The sequence below is a fragment of the Macaca fascicularis genome, chromosome 9 (assembly GCF_037993035.2).
Source record: "Macaca fascicularis isolate 582-1 chromosome 9, T2T-MFA8v1.1".
NCBI classification, from domain to species: Eukaryota; Metazoa; Chordata; class Mammalia; order Primates; family Cercopithecidae; genus Macaca; species Macaca fascicularis.
This window is the reverse complement of record NC_088383.1, coordinates 11,789,861-11,817,034: the sequence shown is the minus strand read 5'-3', so window position 1 is coordinate 11,817,034 and position 27,174 is coordinate 11,789,861. Positions and strand designations below refer to the sequence as shown.

Here is a 27,174-nt window from a genome sequence, read left to right as displayed (position 1 = left end):
ATTCCACCGCACTTATGCCATCAATACTATGATGTGAGCTCTTCAGGGGAAGATCAGGATTCTCTCATAAATCTCTAAGTCCCTGAACACAGTAACAGTAATGAATATATTGAAGAAAAAACCAATTCAATATGTTTTTCGATTGCCAATTCCCGTGAGCATAATAAAGGAAGCAGCATGTTTATGATTTCTATGGCATATCTAGCTCATATATACATCTCCAAATATACCATACGACTTCAAAGGAATGTGAATAATCTCTCTAAGTCATTTATGAACATAAGCCTCATTACTTCTTGGTTACATCATGTATTCGTGACTCATGCATAATTTTTGGCATTTGCATAGTGATGTATGAGGTATCAAAATCTGACACAAGGAAGACAAAATGAGAAGACCTCTTACAGAGGACATGGCACAGTACTTCTCTTTGTGGCTATAAGAAATCAGGCATAGAATAAGCAAAGCCAGCGTGCTCACCTTGGTAGACTCCCAGCTAACTCTGTAGCCGTCTCTCTGCGGGAAGGAGAAAAAGAAGATTAAGCGTGATTCAGTTCATTTTGGTGAATTACAAAAATGTATTTAATCACATAATAAGTATTATGGTACCAGGTAGAAAGAAGATGCTGTACATGCAGGTGGTTAGAAAGTTAAAATCGACTAATTGCATTTCTGGTTAATTCCCATTAATCATTCCAATGGTTACTTTCAATGGAAATTTTATACATGTGCAAAGTATCTGCCTCTACTTTCTGGTGGTTGAATGCAACTGAGTTCAAAACATTAAAATGTAAAAATGTACAACATCCAAAAGGATAATAGAAGGAGAAACAAATCCCAAACCACCTTGTAGACATTTACATGTTAAACAAAGCACCCATGATCTCTCTCCAAGAATCTCTGAGAAACGTATTCCTTTTGGGATGTTGCTTCATGTTGACCTCTGTCACCCAAAGCTTATGAAGGAACATGGACAGCACAAAATGGAATTCTTTTAGTAGCAAATTGCTGTTTTTCATTTCTTTGTTATAAAGTTCTACCATTGGGGACTGTTGAAGGTAGATACTGTAATTCAAATGGCGCAAAAGAAAAGTCACTAAAGAAAGGCTCTATAGCATATTAATAAAAATGACCAGGGACAAATTTCAGAACTAACTTTGTCCTAATTGCCGTCTCTTGTCTTTCGTTTTCTCTTTTTATTTTCCAGACAGTGTCTCTCTCTGTTGCCCAGGCTGCATTACACTGGCGCGATCTCGGCTCACTGCAACCTCTGCCTCCTGGGTTCCAGCGATTCTCGTGCCTCAGCCTCCTGAGTAGCTGAGATTACAGGTGTGTGCCACCATGTCCAGCTAACTTTTGTATTTTTAGTAGAGATGGAGTTTCTCCATGTTGGCCAGGCTAGTCTTGAGCTCCTGACCTCAAGTGATCTGACAGCCTACCAAAGTGCTGGGATATGAACCACTGCACCCAGCCCATCTCTTGTCTTTCAATCAGAAATGTATTTTTGGAAAGAGAAGGGAACAATGAGTAGAAGGAGGAGATAGAGGCTTTATGTTGATCTCTTTTAAAAGGAGAGAAGGGCTCAACTTTAGACCAAGGGATTAAAGGTGTAATTCTTAGCAACAATGGTGTATAATCTCCTTAGTGTCATATAACCCCTTTAAGAATCTCATGAAAGATACAAACACCTTATATAGAGAAAATAACAATATATACATACACACACACTGTGGTACACACTTGTAGGTGGTTCATCGGCCTCCTGAATCTAATGTGTCAATCCTGGTTAAGAGCCTCAGCTTTAAATGAACATTTTCTTTTCCTACTGTGTCAATTCAAACACAGGACTTCCTTCTCAACAAAGGACATTCCCTGACCCTCCCAGCTGTTAGAACTCGCTCTTCCTATTTCCTCCCTGTGAAAATACCTGGGCACTTTGGAGAAGTGGTGGTTCCCACAGAGCCATACTTCCTTAAAAAATGAGTAAGTTTAGTTTCTATAAAAATATTATTTCCTAAGTAATCATATAATATTAAACAATCAGATTTTATTGCTATAAAAATTGGCTTTGGGGAGAAAGTTTTCATTCCTTCAGCAAAACCAGAGTTGAAGACATTGTCCACTATGCCACTGAAAGGTCACACACGTTCATCTCTTTGAAGAATTTAGCGTCTACATAAAAAAATTTTTCTTTCCAAACAGAATCCGGAATTGTGGATACCCCAGCTAAGAAACACCCCTCCCTTTAGCCTTCCCTTAGGACATTTATTACAATAGAAGTATCTTTTAAATGTTTGTTTTACCCTTTATCTTTCTGTCATTTGACACCAACATATATGCTCAATAAATATTTATTAATCCTATCAGGAATGAATGAACTTTTCTGGCCTCATTGACCTTGAGGGTGAGATTTATGTTTGCAGCTTGATCATAGTAACACTAACAGCACAGAGTTGAGATACAACTTAGTCTAATCTTTTAACTTTTTAGTTTTGCTTTCCAGACTATACATATTTTAATATGATGAGTCCCCTGGTATCTCTTAAAACGATGTTGTTCATACATTATAATAAATCCATTTAAATCACAGTGGAGCAGCATTTCTCAACCTTGACATTATTTTGAGCTAGATAATCTTTTGTTTTGGACATTGCTTTACCTTGGACATTGAGAAATGTTTAATAGCACCCCTGTCATCTACCCACTGATGCTGGTAGTACTGCTCCCCACCCGCCCCATTGTAACTCCCAAACATGTCCTCAGACGATGCTGAATGTCCTCTAGTGACAAAGCTGTCATCAACTGAGACCACCGCAGTAAGGTCAAGCACAGCGGCTTACACCTGTGATCCTAGCACTTTGGGAGGCTGAGGCAGGAGGATGGCTTGAGCCCAGGAGTTTGACACCAGCCAGGGCAACACAGTGAGACCCTGTCTCTACCAAACATTTTAAAAATTAGCTGGGTATCATGGTGCCTGCTTGTAAACCTAGCTACTTGGGAGGCTGAGGTGGGAGGACTGCTTGAGCCCAGGAGGTCAAGGCTATAGTGAGTCATGATTGTGCCACACCACTCCACTCCATCTGGGCAACAGAGGGACATTCTCTCTTAAAAACAAAACAAAACAAAACAACAATCCACTACAATAGAAATGTCCACAATTGACCTCTGTTTCAAAAGCTTGCTTGATTGACCAACGTCCTTTACTTGCATAGGAAAACACACAGGCTGAAGCCTCCTAAGAGCACCTGCTTTGCTTTGGCTCCAGCTGCTTAAGTCTCCACGCTTAGCAAGAGTATGTTGTGTTCGTTCCCCAACCCGCTTATGGTACTGGTAATCACTGTAATTTTTAAATTTAATTAAGCATGATGTAAAATTGATGAAATACAAGTGTGGAAAAATTCTTGTTTCCGTAAAAACTAAGTTGGAAACTTTGAAAAGATAAAACATGACAAGTCACTTAAGAAAAACTAATGTTGAATTAGATACAAATGTCTCGAAGTTCTTTTTCCTTTAAAAAAAAAAAAAAAAGAAGGAAACTCCAGTCCGGGTGCAGTGGCTCATGACTATAATCCCAGCACTTTGGGAGGCCGAGGCAGGTGGATCACTTGCGGCCAGGAGTCCAAGACCAGCCTGACCAGTATGGTCAAATCCCATCTCTACTAAAAATACAAAAATTAGCCAGGTGTGGTGGCAGGCGCCTGTAATCCCAGCTATTTGGGAGGCTGAGGTAGGAGAATTGCTTGAACCGGGGAGGCAGAGGTTGCAGTAAGCAGTGATCGTGCCACTGCACTCCACTCTGGGCAACTGAGCAAAACTGTGTCTCTAAACAACAACAACAACAACAAAAAGAAATTCCAAATAGTGGAGTATGGGTGGATTCATGCACAAAAGACAACGCAGAACTTTATTCAGTGAAGCACACATTCAGAGACAAAGGTGTTGGCCCTACCTTGAAAGCAAAAGACAGACGCAAGGGGAAAGTCATGTTCATCACGTATTAAGTTCCAGCAGGAGAAAACCATGCTTTACACAGTCATGTGCTAAAAACTTACATGAGAGTTACAGATACTACTTGATGTCCGTGATTACTGAAAACCTGATGACTTCATTGGCGCATGTAGCTCCAAGAGTTAACAAGACAAAACAAAGAAAAAACCCCACCGTATTTGTCTGCAGTAATGTAGCTAGGACTCGTCATCCAGTCACCATTCTTTAGATCAGCAAATCGACAAACACTGGAGCTTTTCAGGGGACCGTTTATTTGTTTTTATCTGTTTACTACTGTTAAACAGTCATCTGAATTAGTCACATGTTTTCATGAATTTATACCTTTTGTAAAGAAACCCTTGAGTGAAATAAATTGAGCAGAATATCCCATGCTTCTTCTAGATTATGCTCTGTCATAAGTCAGTTGAGGGGATTTAAAGCAGGTGACGTAAAGACCATGCATTTTTCATTGAACTTTTACAGGCACAATGTCCATTATTAGCATTGCTTCCTAAGTGTAAATCATCTTTATTTGCTGACTAATGTTTATTCATGCAACATATTCATTTGCACTTAATCTACGTTCAGCCCAGGCAATGCTGGATGTTTTGAGAGGCACTAAGATGAAGTTAGATCCTGATCCTTCTTGCCAAGTGTTTACATTCCAGTGAAAGAAACTGTATAAGGTACCAAGTAATGAATACGTTTCATTTTTCTACTATTGAAAACTCCCCTAAGGGCCGGGTGCTGTGGCTTACACCTATAATCCCAGCACTTTGGGAGGCTGAGGTAGGAGGATCTCTTGAAGCCAGGAGTACAAAACCAGTCTAGGCCACACAACAAGACCCCATTCCTACAAACAAACAAACAAACAAAAAACAAAACAGATGAGGTGGGCATGGTAACATGCACCTATAATCTTAGCTACGTTGGAGGCTGAGGTGGGAGAAGTGCTTCAGCCCAGGGGCTCAAGGTTGCAGTGAGCTATGTTCCTTCTACTGCTCTCCAGCCTGGGTGACAGAGCAAGATCTTATGTCAAAAACAACAACAAAAAAGGCAACTCTAAGTCAAAGATCACATCTCATATACAATTTTGAATACTCAGTGCCTAGCACACACCAAACACTCAATAAATATGAGTGTAATAGTCATTTCTACTGGCTGGTAATTCTACTCTCTTAAGTTCATTTTTTAAAAATGCCTGATACAGTTATAGCAGTATTTGGAGTTTCATTGTACTAATTTCCTTTCCTTAGTGATCATTATGAAGATAATCTGATTTCAAGTGAAAAGCAGAACACGAAAAAGTCTTTTATTGATTTATTTATTTTTTAAAGGAAGCTTCACCCTGTCACCCAGGCTGGAGTGTAATGGCGTGATCTTGGCTCACTGCAACCTCCGCCTCCTGGGATCAAGCATTTCTCTTGCCTCAGTCTCCCGAGTAGCTGGGATTACAGGCATGTGCCACCACACTCTGCTAATTTTTTTTTGTATTTTTTCGTAGAGACGCGGTTTCACCATGTTGGTCAGGCTGGTCTCCAACTCTTGACCTGAGGTGATCCACCCACCTCAGCCTCCCAAAGTGCTGGGATGAGAGGTGTGAGCCATCACGCCTGGCCCAGATCACTAAAAATTGAATGAAAACAAGGATGCAAAAAACTACAAAGTGCAATTATATGTTCAGAGGAAAAGAACTGTCTCAGCAGACTGTTCTGCTGAGGTGATGGGAGGTGCTGGTTTTGATAAGTTGTGTATCCTTGGGCAAGTCGTTTTACCCCTTCAGGGTCTCTGTGTCCCAGATGTCAAAGTAACACCACACCATTGTTGGTGTGATCATCAGCCTGAACCAACAGGAAAGCTCTCCGCAAATTTGAAGTTGCAGCATAAATTGAGTTTTATTGAAGGGAAAAATTCCCAGAAAAGATAGCAGACAAGTGTCCCCTGTGTCTGACACAGTTTCGGTAGATTATTTAGCATTCCTTAAAAAAATCGTTTAATTTTAAATATGTAGAGTATTCATCAGTGCATAGCGTGATGCCAGCTTTTATCAGCTGTCTGCAGTAACATTCCCTCGTCATCTCCTGTCCTTCCCCGTTCCTGAACTATGCGAACAGTTCTTTTTTTAGGAAGTGTTGAAGCAAGAGCACACCATCTATTTCTGTGCAGCTGCCAGTTTCCAAAATTAGCTGACAACTGTAAAACAGAAGACATGAGCCCCCATGCTAATTGTGTGTCAGCAAGATAAATATTTTTAAGACCTGGAATGTTTTTCTCCAATGGTATCTTTAATTTTTTCCCCCAAAAGTACAGAGACCTTTTTTTTTAAAAAAAAAAAGGTAAAATAGATTTTATTTTTATTGTCTGTCCTACAAACGATTTAATGTTCTAGTTGTAGGTGTGAGGTTTTCTTTATTGTAATTAAGAGTGAAAGTATTACAACCAAGCAGATTTTTCCCCTCCTCTCCCTTCCCCTTCCCTTTTTCCTTCCAGCCTCCCTCCCTCCCTTCCTTCCTTCCCTCCCTACCTCCCTCCTTCCTCCCCTCCCTCCCTCCCTCTCTTTCTCTCTTTATCTCCCTCTTTCTCTCCTTCTCTCTTTCTCTCTTTTGTCAGCTTGAGGCAAACAGTGGGCATTTTTAATTTGGATTCATTTTCAAATAAAACATAAACAAGAACTTAGCTTAAAGACATCATTACAGGCTGGGTGCAGTGGCTCACACCTGTAATCACAACACTTTGGTAGCCTGAGGCTGGTGGATCACCTGAGGTCAGGAGTTTGAGACCAGCCTGGCCAACACGGTGAAAAACCCATCTCTACCAAAAATACAAAAATTAGCTGGATGTAGTGGTGCATGCCTGTAATCCCAGCCATTTGGGGGGCTGAGGCAGGAGAATCGCTTGAACCTGGGAGGCAGAGGTTGCAGTGAGCCAAGATCGCGCCACTGCTCTCCAGCCTGGGCAAAAAGAGCGAGACTCCATCTCCAAAAAAAAAGATATCATTACAAAGGCATATATTAATTCAGGACAGTTAATTTTTTTCTTGTGTGGTAAACCTGAGCACTGGAAAATGCCAAACACCTTAGAGATGAAAGTTTCTTCTCTGTTAAACAAAATCTAAAGACACTGTTCTTTCCCCTCACTCTGATTTTCCCTCCTGTCATTCATCGCTGTTTTCATGCTTTTTGGCCTTTATGTCTTCTCTCCTACTTTTATTCCTTCTCGATTTTCACTCACATGATTAAAACATCAAAATGTGTGTGTGTGTGTGTATCTGTATACAAACACAAGTAATTATTCTTACATGGCGACATCTACAATTGCACACATTCATGTAACTGTTCACACTAACCAGAATCTTCTTTAACACAAGCCACTATTCCAGGCCATTTACAGGCATCCACTCACTTAATCCTTATAAAAGCCTCATGAAGTAGTTATTGTCACTAAACCATGGTTAGGACGAGAAAAATGAGACAAAAATGTTATGTAACTTCCCAAGGCCACGCAGGCAATGACAGATAGAGTCAGGATTTGAACACAGCCTAAGCATCCTGGCTCTGGAGCCCATGTTCATTAGGATGTGAACAACAGAGGAGTATGCATAAGCCACAGATACATTATCTATGCCATATACTCGTGCACCCCTTCTGGCTTCTGCTATAGCAAATGAACCACAGCAATAAAAAAAAGCCCCATTGGCCAGGTGCAGTGGTGCACGCCTATAATCCCAGCACTTTGGGAGGCCGAGGCAGGCAGATCACGAGGTCAAGAGATCGAGACCCTCCTGGCCAATATGGTGAAACCCCATCTCTACTAAAAATACAAAAATTAGCTCGACATGGTGGTGCACACCTGTAGTCCCAGCTACTTGGGAGGCTGAAGCAGGAGAATCGCTTGAACCCAGGAGGTAGAGGTTGCAGTGAGCTGATATCATGCCACCGCACTCCAGCCTGGCAACAGGGAATCTCAAAAAAAAAAAAAAAAAAAAAAAAAGCCCCATTGTTAGGAACTTCACATTCTAGAAGTGGGAGACAGACAAAAACCAACAGGCAAATGAATATTGATTCCTACATTACATAGTATATGTTACGAAGGATAAAGCAAGGTAGCGGGGTAGAAAGTAAAAGCAGGGGTGGTAGAGGCTGTAATTTTATACAGGGTGGTCCTGGAAGACCTCTCTGATGAGGTGACTCTGTGAATACGTGATTGTATTACATGCAACTGCTTCCATCCCCACCTCCCTTTCTTATGCTCATTGCTTTCTTTTGCACTACTCTATTTCTTTCTTCTTCTTAAGATTTATGGGGTACCTGCTGTATGAGGCAGGTGATACTAGCTATTGTTGTAATTTAAGAGAAAATATGGGCATCCCATGTTTGTACATTCAAAATGCCTTAAACAGGCTCACCACATCACTTAGAAAACCTTAGGGTTCGACAAGAGATACTTTACATCACTACAGAGGCCAGCCTCTCAGATCTACTCCTGGGTGGAAATGATTGCAATATGAGCCAGCTACATTCGCAGATGTGGTTCTGCTTTCAGAACAGCTTCCCAAGAGCGCTCCTCTAAGTTCCTTCTGCCTAGCCTGTGTTCATAGGAACGAACCTTTCTCTACCTCTCAGTTCCATGATAAAGTCCAGGAGGCGGAGTTTCGCTTTAAATCACTCCATACACTTTTGGGATTTCACTGCCTGGTTGGAGGTCCGGACAGGCCCCAGGGCCAGGCTTGCGGAGAGGCGCTGCCCTGGGGAAACCGGTCTTCCACGCACAAATCCCTTAGTCAACACTCAGGAATGCACTGCGCGGTGCTCGGAACAAGCCACTTCCGTCTGATAGTAGGCAGGTCTGCAGTCTGAGTTGTCAGAGGCATCGCTGCAGTTGAGATTCATTGAATCTAATCACTGACACATACAGCCTCTTCCTGATCATCTTTCATTTTCCCTTGGGGAGTCCTGTTCAGAGTCCTTGCTATGATTTTATGTGGCTCACAATTTACTCGTATTATTTTAGTATTCTTTCTATAAAAGAGCCACAAGTGTGTGCCTTTGTCCCTGCCCTTGTGCTCAAATGCCTTGAAAATCAAACTGCCAAAGGTTTCTCTTAATCACCTCCGCAGAGGAGCCCATCTGGTCCTGGCTGGCGTCTGCAAGGGAAGCCAGTGTGCACATGGCACTGGTGTCCCTTCCATCATTTCGAGATAGCGTGAAGGGCTTCTGTTTGCTTTTCTTTCAGAAATGTGCTCTTCAGACACAGCTTAGAAATCCACCCAAGAAGAGGAGGCCTGTCTTGGACACTCCTAGTAGCATTATGAGGATGTTCCCCATGCAGGCTTGGGTTTGCATGTTAATCATCGTACACTTTATGCTCTGTAATTCTACCACAGTTAAATAACGTGAGCCACTGACTTGGCTGTTAGTAACAATTCCTGCTCATTGAAAGTCACTCATTCAGACTTTAGCAGTTGCAAATGTAACCAGCTCTTGAAGACAGTCTCAGAGCCTAGAAATGTCACATGAAGTTTCATTTACCAACTTGTACTCCCAGAAATGAAAAGCAAAAGTCAAAGCAAAAATCAAAAAAGCAGACAATGCCCATGTGAGATATATACTTGTGTTTCTTTTTCTTTTTTTTTTTTGAGACAGATTCTCACTCTGTAGCCCAGGCTAGAGTGCAGTGGTGCGATCTCAGCTCACTACAACCTCTGCCTCCCGCGTTCAAGCAATTCGCTTGCCTTGGCCTCCCAGGAAGCTAGCTGAGATTACAAATGCATGCCACCATGCCTGGCTAATTTTTGTATTTTTTAGTGGAGACGGGCTTTCACTATGTTGGCCAGGCTGGTCTCAAACGCATGAACTCAAATTATCTGCCCACCTTGGCCTCTCAAAGTGTTGGGATTACAGGCATGAACCACTGCACTGGCCTGTGTTTCTTTAAAGCTTTGTGAACAAAATGATACCTCTCCAAAACAAACCAAAAAAAGTGTATTTTTTTCAAGTCCTATGCTTGTACAAGTGGGAGAAGATCAGTTTATTAAAGAACTCTGCAGTTAATATTGCTGAATTATCATGCTCTAAACTGCACTGCAATTCATACATGGCTTCTTAAGGAAAAACACACCAAAATAATTATTAATCAAAAGTAAAAATTTTATATAAGTTTGTTTAAAAGGATGCCTATTTTACAATAATGCCTAATTTTTTTCTATTAGTTCCCAGGGGCATAATATCACTAATAAGTCCCCTTAATTAGAGAAAATCTTCTCTACTCTTGATAATTTCTGGATCAAAGAGGGATCTGCAAATACCAGCCTGAATTGTGATGTTTGACTAATGGCCTAATCCATCAACCAACAAGTATTGGTATTGAATTCATTAGCATTTATTCATTTGTTCAACACACATTTCTGTACCTCCTACTGTGTGTCCATCTCTACATGCTGGAAATCAGACAGGAAACTTTATAAACACGAGCCCCCTCTTTCATGAGGCTGTCTGTCTCCTGGGGAAAACACGGCCACAAATACTTACACAAATGAATACATAATGATAAGTCATGGGAGGAGATTTTATCTACCTCATCCCTTTTGGGGAGGGAAGAAAGGGAGTTTTTGCTGAAACAAATATCAGGGGACTTCATTCACCTAACAGCCAATGCCAATATTGGTGACTGAAAAAGGAGATAACATGGACAAGAGGAAGAAGATTTTTGTCTCAGAGATACTCCTTCTGTTTCTGAGAATGGAAAATGCCAAAGCCACGGCCTTCAAAGAGGAGTCTGTGTGAGAGCTACCAGGGCAGAAGGAACACGGGAGGTTCTGGTGGAGAGAGAAACCAGGGAGAAGAACAAGCAGCTCTCTGATAGCCACAGAAAGACTCCATCCAGGATGAAGTGGTTTGATGGATACGATGAAGAGATAAGCTACCCTAGCCCCTGGATTTCTGCTGCCTGTGATGAAGTAGGGGCCACATTATTTCCTCCTACCAGGTACTATGAAGACTTTGAGGGACACAAGCCATTTCTAATGACACAGCCTCTCTTGCCTCCCCCAGATACCCTGAAGTAAGGAACAGATTTGCTCCCATTTAGGGAGCAGTGTGGCTGCAGTGACCTTGGTCAAAAGCACAGCCCCTCAGAGGACCTCCCTCTCCCTGGGCCTACCTCCAACCTGCAGTCAGAACATGGGGCTCCCCTCAGTTAAATGCATTATTTTTCTCTTTAAAAAATGCACCAGTGGCGAGGCATGGTGGTTCTTGCCTGTAATTGTAGCACTTTGGGAGGCTGAGGCAGGAGAATCAACCGAATCCGGGAGGTGGAGGGTGAAGTGAGCCAAGATGGCGCCACTGCACTCCAGCCTGGGTGACAGAGCGAGACTCCATCTCAAAAAAAAAAAAAAGTACCCGCAATTGCATCAAAGCTGTCTCTGGCTATGAGGTTGAAAACTCTTAGCAGCCACTTATGGAAATAGCAAAGAAATAAAGGTTGTTCTGATATGATTTGAAAGAATCTTTTTGTTGTTGTTGTTAATGTTGGTTTTTATTTTTTAATTTTCTGAACAATGGCTATAAACACATAATAAAATGCTTCTTTCTCCTGAAGCTAAAGAACCTATTTCCTTTCTCCAACAGTGTATTTATTTATGTTTAAAAATATCCCCTCATACAGTCTTTGACAAGAATCAGGGTAGTGTTATCAGTCCTCATTTTGCAAAGTAGCAAAGTGAGGTTCCCTGAGGGCCAGAAGGCAACTCCAGAGCCAAACATCCACCCTCTGACTGTATGGGCAGGCTGGGCAGCAGCAGTATGGGCAGAAACAGAACTTGATTTGAGTCCTGAGCATAAAGGAGAGAGAGCGAGACGAACATTTTTCCATTCATGGGGCATTTTACCCATTTGAAGTAACACTACTCTGAGAGCTTTCTGCAGAGGGGTAGCTCATGCTATTTTAGACCCTTCAAATTTTCCAGGTTGCTTCTTGGACCATGCTGGGCAAATTAAATGTGGTATTCATCCTTACCTCTGAAAATGCAAATCTGGGTATTCAGTGTATTCAACCATGATGGGGTCATGTCCAAATCTCTCATTTTAACAATCTCCAATATATCTTTTCTCTGTAGCAATGGGAATTTTGAACCAACCCCAGATGAAATTTACAACCTTCAATACATTCACAGATGACAATTATATCTCTATAATCACTAAAAAAATTAAAATAAAACCAACAGAAGTGGAATCAACAGTAAAAGACCTAAATTATAGATAACAGAATATTCATAAAACGATACCTCATCTCATGAGTGTGGGTGCACTGCCTGCATGCCAGGATTTCTTTAGCCATGGGTGATATTCAGCATATTGCAATTGAGTGCAATTACAGTTAGCTATAATTAAGAACAATTACAGCTTTTATTTCTCTACTTGTTCTTTAAAAGCACATTTGTAATAAAACTTTTTTTAAAAGGTGAAGAATATAATTATACATCCTTATAACGTCTCAAATAATTAGTTTGACTAAAGTTTCTTCTGGAACAATTTTCATTTTAACTGTCAAATCTGCCATTTATAGTCAATGAAACATACTTAAAAAAATTCCATCATTAACCTTTTTCACCCCATATAGCTGTATATGAATTATCGGTACAAATTAAAGGTTTCGGTATTTAAATCTCTAGGGCCTGCTGCAAGCTGTATGAATTTTTTCCCTTCTAGTTATGTGTGTGCATGCATGCGTGTGTGTGTGTGTGTGTGTGTGTGTGTGTGTGTATGTGTGTCTTTGAACAAAAAGGAAATGCTATATTTGTAGAGTATGTTTTCTTGATCAAGATTTTGGGAAAAGATTTCTTATGTTAGAAAGATATGTTCTCGTGGCTCACGCCTGTAATCCCAGCACTTTGGGAGGCTGAGGAGGGTGGATCACAAGGTCAAGAAATCTAGACTATCCTGGCCAACATGGTGAAATCCCATCTCTACTAAAAATACAAAAATTAGCTGGGTATGGTGTCATGTGCCTGTAGTCCCAGCTACTCAGAAGGCTGAGGCAGGAGAATCACCTGAACCCGGGAGGCGGAGGTTGCAGTGAGCCGAGATTGCGCCACTGCACTCCAGCCTGACGACAGAGCGAGACTCCATCTCAAAAAAAAAAAAAAAAAAAAAAAAAAAGGAAAAAGAAAGGTATGTTCTGGTATGTTCTCTGCTTTGCCTATTACAAAACACTCTCCCCTCTTTGTTTATTTACTGTATATTTTTATAGCATCAAAACTAAGAAGTCCCTGGATTGTGACAGGTCTGCTTCTCAGTTTAGTAATTTATGGAGCACATGGTCAATATCAGCTTACTTAGGACTAGTGAAACGCTACCTTCTCATAATCTAGATTCGGACTCAATGCTACTTCATTCCTGCTTGTCTCCTGTGCCGGACTGTAGATTCCACGAGGGCAGCAGCTTGGGTGCTTTTGTAACATCTCCATCATGAACACTTAGGACAGTGAGTGGCTGGTGCAAAGTGCTGGGTAAATTGAACACACTGCATTAGCAAAGACGGCTTTTTTTCAGGTCTTTCCCAGTTATGTTGGGGATAATTAAAAATTTTATCACCTGAACGACTTTGAAGATAGAAGAAAATTAGGTAGTACAACTCTGGAAATTAAGAATATTTTCACCATGTATCCTGTTGAATTAGCAGACCTGGGAAATAAATGGTGAGACAGCCTACGCATGTTGGGAATGAGGAGTTGGGACAGATCATCTTTTAAGATCTTTTACAGCTTTCATCTTTTTTTTGAGACAGTCTGGCTCTATTGCCCAGGCTGGAGTACAGCGGCACCATCTGAGCTCACTGCAACTTCCGCCTCTTGAGTTGAAGCAATTCTCCTGCCTCAGGCGCCCCAATAGCTGGGCCTACAGGTGCATGCCACCACACCCAGCTAAGTCTTTTTTTCTCTTTTTTTAGTAGGGATGGGGTTTCACCATGTTGGCAAGGCTGGTCTCGAACTCCTGGCCTCAAATGATCCTCCCATGTTGGCCTCCCTAAGTGCTGGGATTACGGGCGTGAGCCACCATGCCCAGCCTCAAATTTTAGATTACTAGTAATTTATCAAACTTAGACCAAACTCTAATGGCAATTTAACATAAAGTTAAAATGGGTATGTGTAATTGTGTGGCAGTGAATAAATAGTAATTTCATTCCTAGGAAAGATAATGAGTGACAAAGATACGAATATACCAAAAACAAAAAACTGTTACTAAAAATACCCTCAATATTCAAAATACTGAAATTACTGGATATACTTTATTTTGTAAACTTTACCATTTATTCCGTAACAGCCACCAATTATTACATACTATGTTTTAATCATTTTGCTTAGCACTTCACATACATTCCATAGGTCGACAACACTGTTAGTTATTAATTGTCATGTCCATTCTTCAGATACAGAAACTTGAGGCTCAGAGAAGTCAAATCAGTTTGAACCCAGGCCTGTCCAAGTCTAATGTGAACAGTTAAAACAAGTAAACAAAACAAAACATAGCTAATCATGATCAAGAGACATCCAAACAGGATGATAATCTGGGTGGATCCTTATCTGAAGGCTGAAATGAGAGAAACAGGGATCTAAGAAAACAGTCCCACTCCCCAATTTTACTTATTGATCCTGAAGTGTTTTTCCAACTGCCTCTCAGGAATTGATACTTTCTATGACAAAGGTGTATATATACATATTAGAAGTTTTGAAAGCAGTTATGAGGTAAAATGGTATTTATCAAGGGTATGGGGGTAAAACTGTATTTCTTAGGAGTATGGGGTTAAAGTTCAGTTTAAACCCTTCCCAAGTGTACCAAAGGCAGGTGCATGGACATTAATCACAGCGATGTCTGCAACAGAAACAATCTAAATGCCCACGAATAAGCACATGGCTACGTAAACTGTGCTATGGATGTTGTGTGCAATCTAGGGAGTGGTTAGAAAGAATGAGGTGGACTTCTATATTCTAATATAGAGCGGGTTGGACACAGTGGCTCATACCCATAATCCCAACACTTTGGGAGGCTGAGGTGGGAGGATGGCTTGAGGCCAGGAGTTCATGACCAGCCCGGGCAACATATTGAGACTCTGTCTTTACAAAAAATAAAAATAAAAATATTATCCAGGCATGGTGACACATGCCGGTAGTCCCAGCTACTTGGGAGGTAGAGGATTGCTTAAGCCCAGGAGATGCAGGCTTCAGGGAGCTATGATCACACCACTGCACTCTAGCCTGGGTGACAGTAGGGGACTCTGTCTCTAAACAAAAATAATTAAAATAGATAGAATTACAAGGCATGTTGATTGACAGAAATAATAAGACACAGAATAATATGGTTCAGTTTAAGGATGTTTGTGTTTAAAAATAAAAGACACAGATGAATAAAATATTCCATGGGTACATTTAAGTCTGGACATGGATGGCAACGGTCCTGGAAGGGAACACAGCAGTGTGATCCATGGTGGACTCTGTAGAAAGGAGACGGCAGGTGGCTGGCACAGACTGCTGGGTGCCTCCTATCCCAGGCACTAGCACCAGGGACACCCTTAACTCACCACACCCATAGCCGGGCCAGGTCCAGCCACATCAGTGAGTCTTTTATGCTATTCAGGCATGCATGACCTGGGGATCAGCTGGCTTCCCCAATGACTGCATGTGGGCCTCCTGTCCTCTAGGGCCACTACAGAAAAGCCTGAGGTCCCTGTGCAGGTGACTCTGCATCATTCCTAAGCACAGCTGCACTCCACTATGCCTGACGCCCTTCACTCACCACCAGCAGGAAATGGGGGTTTAGTACAGGGTGGATACTCAGCACCATGGAGGCCCTTCTGAAAACAAGGGCAGTTTATAAAACTCATTTCACTTGGTCAGGTTGGCCTAATAGCATGTAGTTAGATTCCTGAAATACGTACAGTCAGTGTTTACACATTGACTCATCTTTAGACTCCCTATAGAAGCTTTCTTACTTCAAGTGGCCCTTTTGGACTCTTTTTGTAAGAAATGTAATCCATTTCTTCTTTATCTGTTTTATACATTTGTATTTTCATCAATTGGGTTTACTTATTGGAAAGTTCCATCATTAATAGAATTCTCCACAGTGAGGGGTAAGTAGAAAGTAAGAAGGTATGTGTACTAACAAAAACTCAGTCCTAGATGACAAATGTGGCTGAGTTGTATATAGCCATCACCGTTTTCATCTGACATCTGGGAGAAGATAGGTCAGATTTTTCTGGGATGGTGGGCTGGTAGAACCCTCATGTCCCACAGATATCGCAGGGACATTATACAAAATAAATGGAAATGGAATAATGTGAGCCAATATTCCGGTGGAACATGTCACTTAGCTGATATGCATAGTCAGGGCCAGTCTTACTGAGATTAGGAAATGGTATTGAGGAGCTCCAAAGAAATCTCACTTTCCTCTCACTAACTTAAGCTCCTAGACCAGTTCTCTGATAGCTGAAATTTCTCTTCTTCCGCATTCTCTCCTTTCTTTCTTCCTCTCTTTCCTCTCCTTTCTCCCTCCCTTCTTCTCCTTATCTTCCCTCCCTCCCTTCCTTCCTTCTTCCCTCCTTCTCTCCCTCTTCTCCCTCCCTACCTCTTTTCCCTCCCTCCCTTCTTCCCTCTCTCTCCTGTCCATATTCGCTTCCTCTTCTTCTTTCCTCTCCTCCCTCCCTTTCTTTCTCTCTCTCTCCTCTCCATCTTCCCTTCCTCTCCTTCCTTCCTCACTTCCTCTCTTCCCCTCCTCACCCTCCCTCTTTTCCTGAGCTTTACTAAGGTATAACTGACAGATGATCAACTACACCCACTTAAAGTACAGGATTTCATAAATTTACACCCGTGAAGCTATTGCCATAACCAACATAGTAAACACACCTAACAACTCCAAAGGTTTCCTTCTGTCCCTTTGTAATCCTTTCCTCCCATCCCTTCCCTGTCCCCAAGTAATCACTGATCTGCCTTCCTTCACTGTAAGTTTCCATTTCCTGGAATTGTGTATAAATAGAATCCTATGGTACGTACCCATTTTTTGGCCTGGCTTCTTTTACTCAGCACAATTATTACAGGATTCATGCATGGTGTTGCCTGTATAAATAGCTCATTACCTTTCATTGCTGAGTAGCATTCAATTGTATGAGTAGACCATGGGGCTTATGTGTCGATATTTTTCTTGAGGAACGTATGGGTTGTTTCCATTTTGTTGACTCTTACAAACAGAGTTGCTATGAACATTCATGTATACATCTATCAAAACTGTATTATTTCCTTGCTTTTGAGTAAACATCTAGGAGTAGAATAGCTGTATCAAATGATAGATGTGTATTTAACTTTTTAGGAAACAGCTAAACTGTTTTCTAAAGCAAAGGTGAGAGTGTACTATTTTACATTCCTACGAGCACTGTGTGAGAGTATATGAGAATTCTAGTACTTCTGCTCTCATTATGACTTGGTATTTTTAATTTTAGTCATTCAAAACTGTGGATAGTGGTAGCTCACTGTACATTTAATCTACATTTTACTAATAACTAATGATGTTGAGAATCTTTGTGTGTGCTTATTTGACATTTGTGTATCTTCTTTGGTGAAACGCCTATTCAAATCTTTTGCCCAATTACAAAAAAAATGGGTTGCTTGTTTTCTTATTGTTGAATTGTCAGGGATTCTTTATAGTTGAAAGTATTCTTTATACATTGAAAGTAATGGCAAAAACCCTTACACATATAGTTGAAAGGATTCTTTATACATTGAAAGTAAAGGCAAAAACTGCAATTATTTTAGCACAAACCTAATATGTTCTGGACACAATTCCTTCATCGGATATATAAATGTAATAACATTTTCTCCTAGTCTGTAACTTCTCTTTTCATTCTCTTATTGATGTCTCTCAAATAAAATGAGTTTTAAAAAACTTTAGTGAAGTCCGGTGTACTAGCTGTTGAATCACGCTTTTAGAGCTGTATCTAAGAACTCTTTGCCTACTCAAAGTCACAAAAATTTTTCTCCAATGTTTCCTTCTAAATGTTTTATAATGTGAAGCCTTATATTAGGTCTGTGGCCATATTGAGTTAATATTAAAGTGATGCAAGGATTAAAGTTTATTTGTATGTGGATGTCTAATTGGTTCACTGTCATATGTTGAAAAATTCATTCTTTTCCCACTTCATTGGCTTTGCACCTTTGTGGGAAATCAGTTGTCCAGATATGTAAGGTCTCTTTGCTTGATATATGTAGGTTTTCTATTCTGTTGCCTTGATTAATCGATCTTTGTGTCAAGACCACACTGTCCTGATCACTGCAACTTGATAAAACATCTTGAAATCATACACTGTTAGCCTCCCAACTTTGCTCTTCTCTGTCAAAGCTATTTGATTATTTTAGGTCCTGTGTCCACATGAATTTTATCAGAAAATTCTACCAAAAAGTCCTTGGGGTGTTGACTGGTATTGCATTCAATCTATAGATCCTTTTTTGGGGAGAATTCATGTGTTAACACTATTGAGTCTTCTGACCCATAAATTCAGTGTGTCCATTTATTTAGGTCTTCTCTAATTTCTCTCCACAATGTTTTGTGTTTTCAGTGTACAGATTTTCACCTCTTTTGTCAGATTTATCCCCCAATACTTAATACTTTTGAAGGAATAACAGGTACAGTATACAGAAATACTATTTACTTCCATTTATATATCTTGTACCTTGCCAACTTGTGAAACTTAACTTATTAGTTCTAGTAGCTTTTTTATTAAGATTTTTTTTTTCAATTTTCTACATCGACAATCATGCTGTCTGCAGAAAGACAGTTTAATTTCTTTCTTTTCAATGTAAGTGTCTTTTATGTCGTATTTTATATTGCATTCTTTCTGACCGTGCTGGCTACAACCTGCAATAGAATGTTGAATGGGAGTGGAGAGGGCAGACTCATTGTCTTGTTCCTGATCTTGGAGAAAAAAGACTAAGTCTTTCCTTATTAAATGCTATAGCAGCAGGGAATTTTCTGCTACTAGATTAAGGAAGTTTCAGGTTGAGAACTTTCCCTTCTATTCCTAGTTTGCTGCGAATTTTTATCAAGAATGAATGTAGAGTTTTGTCAAATCCTTTTCTCCATCTATTGAGATAATTATGTGGTTTTTCTCCTTTAGCTTATTAATGTGATAAATTATATAAATTGCTTTTGGAATGTTATACAAATCAGACCCCAAATGATTATGATGAATGTCACTTTCTATAAATTGTTGGATTCAATTTGCTAAACTTTTGTTTAGAATTTTACATCTATGTTCATCAGGGATACTGATCTTTAGCTTTCTTTTCTTGTAGCGCCTTTGCTTGTGCTAACAGGGTGATGCTTATCTCATAGAATGAATTGGAAAGCATTCCCTCTTTTAATTTTCTGGAGGAGTTTGTGTAGAATTGGTATCATTTCTTTTTTTAAATATTTGCAGAATTTATCAGTGAAATACTCTGGTTTGTAGTTTCCTTTGTGAGAAAATTTAAAATTCAATTTCTTATTAGATATGGAAAGTCAGGTTATCTATTTTTTGTTGAGTGAGTTCTGAAAACTTGTATCTTACAAGGAATTTGTCTATTTCATTTAAGACGGGTTGGCTCTTAGTCCGTGACATGGTTTGGGTCTGTGTCCCCACCCAAATCTCACATCAAATTGTAATCCCCAATGTTGGAGGTAGAGCCTGGTGGGAGGTGGATCACAGGGGCAGATTTCCCTTTAGTGCTGTTCTCGTGATAGTGAGTGGGTTATTGTGAGATTTGGTTCTTTAAAAGTGCGTAGCACCTCCTCACCTCCTCTTCCTCCTGCTCTAGCTTCCCGGTCACTTTCTACCATAACCGTAAGTTACCTGGGGCCTCCCCAGCTATGCTTCCTGTACAGCCTGCAGAACCATGACCCAATTAAACCTCTTTTCTTTCTAAATTACCCAGTCTCAGGTATTTCTTTACAGCAGTGTGAGAAAGGACTAGTACAGTCTGTAAGCCAATAATGTTTTTTTACATTTTTAAAGGTTGGGAGAAAAAAACACGACATAGACCATTTGTGGTCCTAAAAGCCAAAAATACTTACTATCTAGTCCTCTACAGACAAAGCTTGCTCGCCCCTGATCTAGGCTGTCAAATCTATTGGCATAAAGTTGTCACAATACCCGTGATTATCTTTTTAATGCCTGTATAATCTCTAATGATATCACCTCTTTCATTTTCTATATTCATAAACTGTGCTTTTTTTTCCCCACCCCACCCCATAAATCTGTTTGGCAATTTTATCAGTCTTCTCAAAGAATCAGCATTTAGTTTCATCAATTTTCTTTGTTGGTTTTCTGTTTTCTGTTCCACTTTGACTTTCATTATATCCTTTCTTTCACTTATTTTGTGTTTAATTAGCTCTTCTTTTTGTAGTTTCTTAATGTGGAAGCTGAAGTAATTGATTTGAGACTTTTTTTGTTTCTAACCGTAGAGGTTTAGAGCTAACAGGTCCCCCACAATACTGCTTTAGGGGCATTCTTTGGCTGTGCTGTATTTCTTTATCTATTCAGTTAAAATACTTTCTAATGACCATTTGATGTATTTGACCCATTCATTATGCAGAAATGTTTTATTTTAGCTTCAAATATTTGGAGACATCCTACTGATTTATAATTCAATATTTTTATCATTTACATATCTTCCATCACTTGAATATTTTTAAATTCATTGAAACTTGTTTTATGGGCCAGGGTATGAACTATTCTGCTAAATGTTCTATGTGCACTTAAAAAGAATGTGAATTCTGTTGTTGGGTGTGATGCTTTATAAATGTCAATTAGGTCAGATTGTTTCACGGGTTGTTAAAATCTTTTATATCCTTACTGATTTCCTGTCTATTTGTTCTATCAATTATTGAAGAGGAATGTTGAAAACTCTGACTATTGTGGATTTGTCTGTTTCTCCTATCAGTGTTTGTTTCATGTATTTTGAAAATATGTTATTAGAGGCACTATAATTTAGAATGATGATATATTCTTGATTAGCTGATAAACTGACCATTTTATGATTATCAGATGACCCTCTTTATCCCTGGAAATAGTCTTTGCTCTGAAATTGACTTTGTCTACTACTAATAGAGCCACTCAAGCTTACTTTTGATTTGGGTATTAGTTTCTTAAGACTGATACAAGAAATTATCAGAAAATAGGTGGCTTAAGCAATATAAATTTATTCTCTCAAATTTCTGGAGGCCAGAAGTCCAAAATCAAGCTATTGGCCTACGCATGCTCCCTCTGAAGAGCATCAGCTCAAAAGGTTCCAAATAGCATCATATAATTCACATAAATTAGGTTTGGTGAGACACTGGGTATGATCCAAAGTGGGAAAATTCTTGTCTGTCTGTGGACCTGTGATACTAGAAAACAAGTTATCTGCTTCCAACATACAATGGTGGGTCAGGCATACAGTAGACTTACCCATTCTAAAAGGGAGAAAATTGAAGAAATAAGGGGTTACTGGTCTAAAGTAGGTTTGAAACCCAACAGAGAAGGTTCCATTAATCTTTAGGGCCAGATAATATTCTTTGCGGCTTGATCCACCCTCTAAGCCCATGAAGACTGAACCAGTCACTGTTTCTGGACCTACAGAGACCACATTGGCCTCTCATCTATGTCCACTTTTCTGGCCTCTGCCTCTGGATGTCTTTCTTTTCTTTTTCTAGAAAGGTAGAACATGTTTGTAGTTGAGCAGTTCTATCAGCCTGTTTTCTGCCTGTAGAAGCCTAGAAGTTCAACCCCCTTCTTTCATTTCATTCTGTCTCTATTCCCTTCAGTACAAGCAGTCAGTGTTTCTGCTGATATAATGTTCTCAGAAAGCTTGTTGCTCTCCTGTGCCTGCTGTAAGATCCATACCATTACACAAGAAGATTCTGCACGGATCCTTCCTGGATGACCCATCTCTATTGCTGGCCTCTGCTGAGATGGTTGCTTGGGTCCATGAGTCATAGGCCTCATCTCCTCAGCAAAGGTTTGTCCAGCCACACCCTTGGCCACATTGTCTGGAGCATATTTTCTGGATAGGTTGAGAATTTTCCAAATCAAGTGCTGTCCTTCTTTGTTTAATAGTTACTCCCTCAATATTTTTTTTCCTTTCTCTCTCATTCTGCCATAAGCAATAAGGAGAAAACAGCCCACATTTTCTACATTTTTCGTGGAAATCTCTTCAGCTAAATTCCCAAGTTTGTTGCTACAATTTCTACTTTCCACTAGACCCTAGAAGGCAATTCAGCTACATTTTCTACCACTTTCTAAAAAGCATCTCCTTTCCTCTCATGCCTGATAACATATTTCTTTTGAGACCTCACCAGAAGCACCTGAAATATTCTAATTTCTACCAACAATCTGTTCATGATGATATAGGTATTCTTTAAAATGATAGATGCTTTCTCTACCATGGTCTTCACTTCTTACTGAGCCTTCACCAGAAACATCTTTAGTGCCTGTATTTCTACCAATAATCTCTTCAAGGAATTCTGGTCTTCTTCTGTCATGGTATCTTAAAATTCTTCCAGCCTTTACCCATTACCCAATTTCACAGCCACTTTCACATTATTAGGTACTTGCACAATAGCACCCCATTTCCCAGTACAAAAATCAACATTAGTTTCCTAAGACTATCATTACTAATTACAGATGGTCCCAGTCTGATGGTGGTTCAACTTACAATTGTTCAACTTCAGAATGGGTTAATCAGGATGGAACCCTGTCCTAGGTCAAGGGGCATCTGTATCAGAAACAAGGTGCCTTCAAACAACAGAAATTTATTCTCTCACAATTCTAGAAGCTTGAAGTTTGAGACTGAAGTGCTGGTAGGGTCATCCTCTGGTCTGAAGATTCCAGGGAATAACATCTTGCCTCTTCCTACCTTCTGGTGTTTGCTGAGAACCCTTGGTATTCCTTGGCTGGCAGCTTCATCTCTAGAGTTTCTGCCTCTGTTGTCACCTGTCCTTTTATGTGTGTTGTCTGTGCCTCTGTGCCTCTTCTTTTCTTCTTATAAGAATACCAGCCATATTGGATTTAGGGCCCATCCTAATCTAGTGTGCCCCTATCTTAACTAATTATATCTCCAAAGACCCTATTTCCAAATAAGGTCATATTCGAGATTCTGGGTGGACATGAATTCTTCACAGACACTATTCAACCCAGTACACAAATGTGTCTTTTTTTATCCTTTCCCTTGTAACCTGTTTATATTGGCAGTGCATTTCTTGCAAGCAGCATATAATTGGATCTTGCTTAATTAATGGCCGATGACCTCCATTGTGGAGGCAAGTCCCTTCTATGTGCTGTACCTACTGCCCTGTGGTACTGAGGTGTTCCTGTCTGACTGATGGGAATGGGCACTATTTTCAGCCCTGTGTGACTAGCAGTCACTGTTAACTCTAATCCTTTCAAGTGGTTATCTCCCCAGCTTCCAGTAGTTTCTTTACATGCACACATCAGTCAGTACTAAGCTAAGTCCTAAAAGGGGACTTTCTACAGATCTCTGAAGTTTTCACACTACATAGCTTTCAGCTCTCTAGTACTCTCCTGTGAATTCTAGCCACCTTAATCTTCTTGGACTCTCTGCTTTGTTTCCTTAACTAACAGAGTCTACCAGCCTCCTTCTTCCCCTTCCAAATACCTTAAGCCATGGCCTGGAAACTCTCCCAAAGCAGCAAGTCTGGGGAGCTTAGAGTTCATCCCATTTGTTTCCCATCGCTGAAAGATCACTGCCCTTCATTGCCTGTTGTCCAGTGCCTCGCAAACGATTTTTTTTCCCAAAAGTATAACTTTTAATATATGTTAAAAACGTATTTAATATATCTTGCCCATGTTTTTGGTTTTTCATCAGACAGGAGAATAAATCTAGTCCATGATACTACATCTAGGTCAGAAGCAGATACCCTGCAGTTGAATTTTTTGGGACTGGAAAATAAATTGTGAAATTGAAATTTTCTTGAACTGGAAAAGATTTGTCCAGCCACACCCTTGGCCACATTGTCTGGAGCATATTATCTGAATAGGTTGAAAATTTTCCAAATCAACTACTGGTCCTTTGTTTCATAGTTCTTCCTCATTTTTTCTGTTTCTGCTCTCATTTTGCTGTAAGCAACAAGGTGAAAACAGGCCATACTTTCTACATTTTTTCTTGGAAATCTCTTCAGCTAGATTCTCAAGTTTGTTGCTCACAATTTCTACTTTCCACCAAACCCTAGAACGCAATTAAGCTACATCTTCTGCTTAATTCCAGGTAAGGTCAAAAATGTATAGGGTGGATAATACAGTCAAATTCACATCAGGATGGTGAATATTTCTTTCTTGGGGAAATCTTTAAGGGGTAAGTCCATAAAGGACATCAGGAGGCAGCTGGGCTCAGGGGTTTGATATCCTGGGTTCAAATCTTGGTTCTCTAACATATCAATCAGCTATGCGGCTTCAGCCAGGTTATGTCTCCTTTGCATCTCAGTATATCCTCTGTGAAATGCAGATAAATCTGGGCTCTTGTAAGGATTTAATGTGATATCACTCAGTACAGTGCCAGGCATATAGTAGCTAGCACATTTGATTCTCATTGAATATGGACTCATATTATTATAAGTTTCACTTCATAATATTACCTGGAGACCACAAGTGGAGCAATGCAAGAGAAAGTATTTGCAAACACAGTACTGGGGGTTTTAAAAGGACATTTTCCAGTTAATAAACAGAGTATGAAATCATATTAGATTTCTGGTGTACCCATCAACAGAGTGAATTCACCACAAGGTAGAAACCTACTGCCCTGCACTCTAAGTTTGTGAATGGGATTAGCACCATTTATAAATATGATGCCTGACAGGCTGCCTGTGCTCAATTCATTTTTTTTTCTTTCAGGTGACACATTTTATAGTCAATCATAGTAGACCCCTCTTTCCAGTTAATTGTACATTTCCTAAGTTCAGACAAATTTTATTATCAACTGCCTAAAATTCCATCCTACTGGTGTGATTGAAACCAGGGCCTGGGATGTCTGTGTGCTAAAGGAATTTTCACATTATCTTTTCAACTGTGCCATGTATCTGTGGCTTTGATAAAGTGGATCCACTTCAGAACAATGCCAGACAAATCAAGTTACTCAGAATCTCATCTCACGATGTGGTCAGGCTACTTACAATATCAAAGCTTAGTCATTTTATACATTAAAACCATCAAGTTGGTGACCTTGAGCTGGTGAGAGGATTCATCACCAGAAATCCAGTAACATGTTACCAACTCCCAGACCCCAATTTTATTCTATTTGACTCTTTATAATCCATTTTTAAGTTCACATTATACCTCCTCTCTGCACTTCAAATGTTGGCCTCTCGCCCAAAGTGGTAAACTTCTGAGATTACTTCCAACTCTTTTTTTGCCCAAAATGAAAAATCTATCACTTGGCTTTTTTTTTTTTTTTTGGCCTATAAGAATCAGGATAAAAACTTTTTTCTTGTTGTTGTAATTGTCTGTTGTCATTAAAAATGTCTCACGTTCATTTCTGTTGTGGTTAACACAGTCATTCTGCCCCAAGAACTCTCTCTGATTCCAGAAACCATGAACAGCACCCAGTGCTTGCCTTCTGATATGGTTTGGATCCATGTCCCCACCCAAATCTCATGTTCAATTGTAATCCCCAGTGTTGGAGGTGGGGCCTGGTGGGCGGTGATTAGATCATGGGGGAGGTTTCTCATGGATGGTTTAGCACCATCCCCTTGGTGCTGTTCTTGTGATAGTGAGTGAGCTCTCATGAGATCTGGTTGTTTAAATGTGTATACCACCTCCCTCATCTATCTCTTTCTCCTGCTTCCACCTTGTGAGGTGTACCGCTCCCTTTTTGCCTTCTGCCATGATTGAAAGCTTCCTAAGTTCTTCTTGGAAGCAGAAGCCACTATGTTTCCCTTACAGCCTGGAGAACCATGAAGCAATTACACCACTTTTCTTTATAAATTACCCAGTCCCAGGTATTTCTTTATAGCAATGTGGGTACGGATGAATACACCTTCCTAGACTGGGTTTGCTCTGGGAACCCTGTACGGTAGACAAGGCCATAGTTTTAGGTCCTGCAGCCCCACACAAGTCCACAGTGGTGACTTGTAATTCTTGCATCCTACTCCTGCCTGACTCCTGGGTTTAAGCTGTTGACCTCATGAGAGTTGATCTGGAAACCACTTGGATGGCAAAGGAACTGTTGGAAGCCTCGTGTATAATGGCACTTCGATAATCTTAGGGCTCAGATAATTAAGTTCTTTCTCTATGTGTAATTACAGTCAAGCTGCTTAGTAACTTGCTGTGTGGCCTTGAGTGAGTAATCCACCCTCTCTTGTGTCTCTGTGTGAAATGCCCTGCCTCTGCAAAATAAGAAGAATTTTATTGACCGCCCTCATTGGGATTTGGGCTGGATTAATTTCTTGCTGTATTTTAAAGGGCAGTTAATTCCAATTCTCGCTTCAAAGCAAAGTGTTAGAACGTTCTGCTCTAAAGTTATCCAGGGAGTCCACAAGGAGCCAGTGTTAGAAAGGATACAATGAAGAGAAAACAACCGTAAGTAAAGAAGGATGACAAAAAAATGATATCAACATTTTCCTCTTTCTTTGTTTGACTTTCAAGTCCTATCACCTCCACCCAAATGTAAGGAATAACCAAGCTCCATCCTCCTTGACAAACACATTTTCCTGAGTTAGCTTTACACAATAACAACAAAAATCATCTCTCTGTGCTTTTTCTCCTCTGTGTCAATACTCAATGTCTTCCTCCATGGTAGATTTACAAAACTTAGGAGTGAGGCTGGAAGTTTTCCAGTGAATTGGAACAACATGTAGAGCCTGGCAGTAGACCTGACACATTGTCCAAGTTCACTGCATGTCCCAGATAGTTCAAATCACAATGGGAACTTATTTTCCATTACTATAGAAGGCAAATAACAACAATGAAAGCTTCACTAATGAGAATGAATGGAGAATGGAACATTTTGATAAACGGAGATTTCTTTTTTTTTTTTTAGGTTGTTGCATAATCCTGGAGTGAGATCATGCTTTTTTATTTTTATTTTTATTTTTTTTATTTTTATTTTTTATTATACTTTAAGTTGTAGGGTACATGTGCATAACATGCAGGTTTGTTACATATGTATACTTGTGCCAT

General features: G+C 40.0%; 1 protein-coding gene across 5 annotated transcripts in view; it reads right to left on the bottom strand.

Annotated features, from left to right (window-relative positions):
• The window catches only part of CELF2 (CUGBP Elav-like family member 2), an 866,142-nt gene that overhangs the window by 415,144 nt on the left and 423,824 nt on the right, over positions 1-27,174 (bottom strand). For all 5 annotated transcript variants that reach the window (XM_074000974.1, XM_045361822.3, XM_045361824.3 and 2 more), the window contains one exon: positions 481-516. Coding sequence is in view for 2 of the 5 variants with exons in the window: in XM_045361822.3 (XP_045217757.1) it covers positions 481-516 (36 nt within the window). In the remaining 3 variants the exon portion in view is untranslated. The remainder of the gene's footprint in view (positions 1-480; positions 517-27,174) is intronic.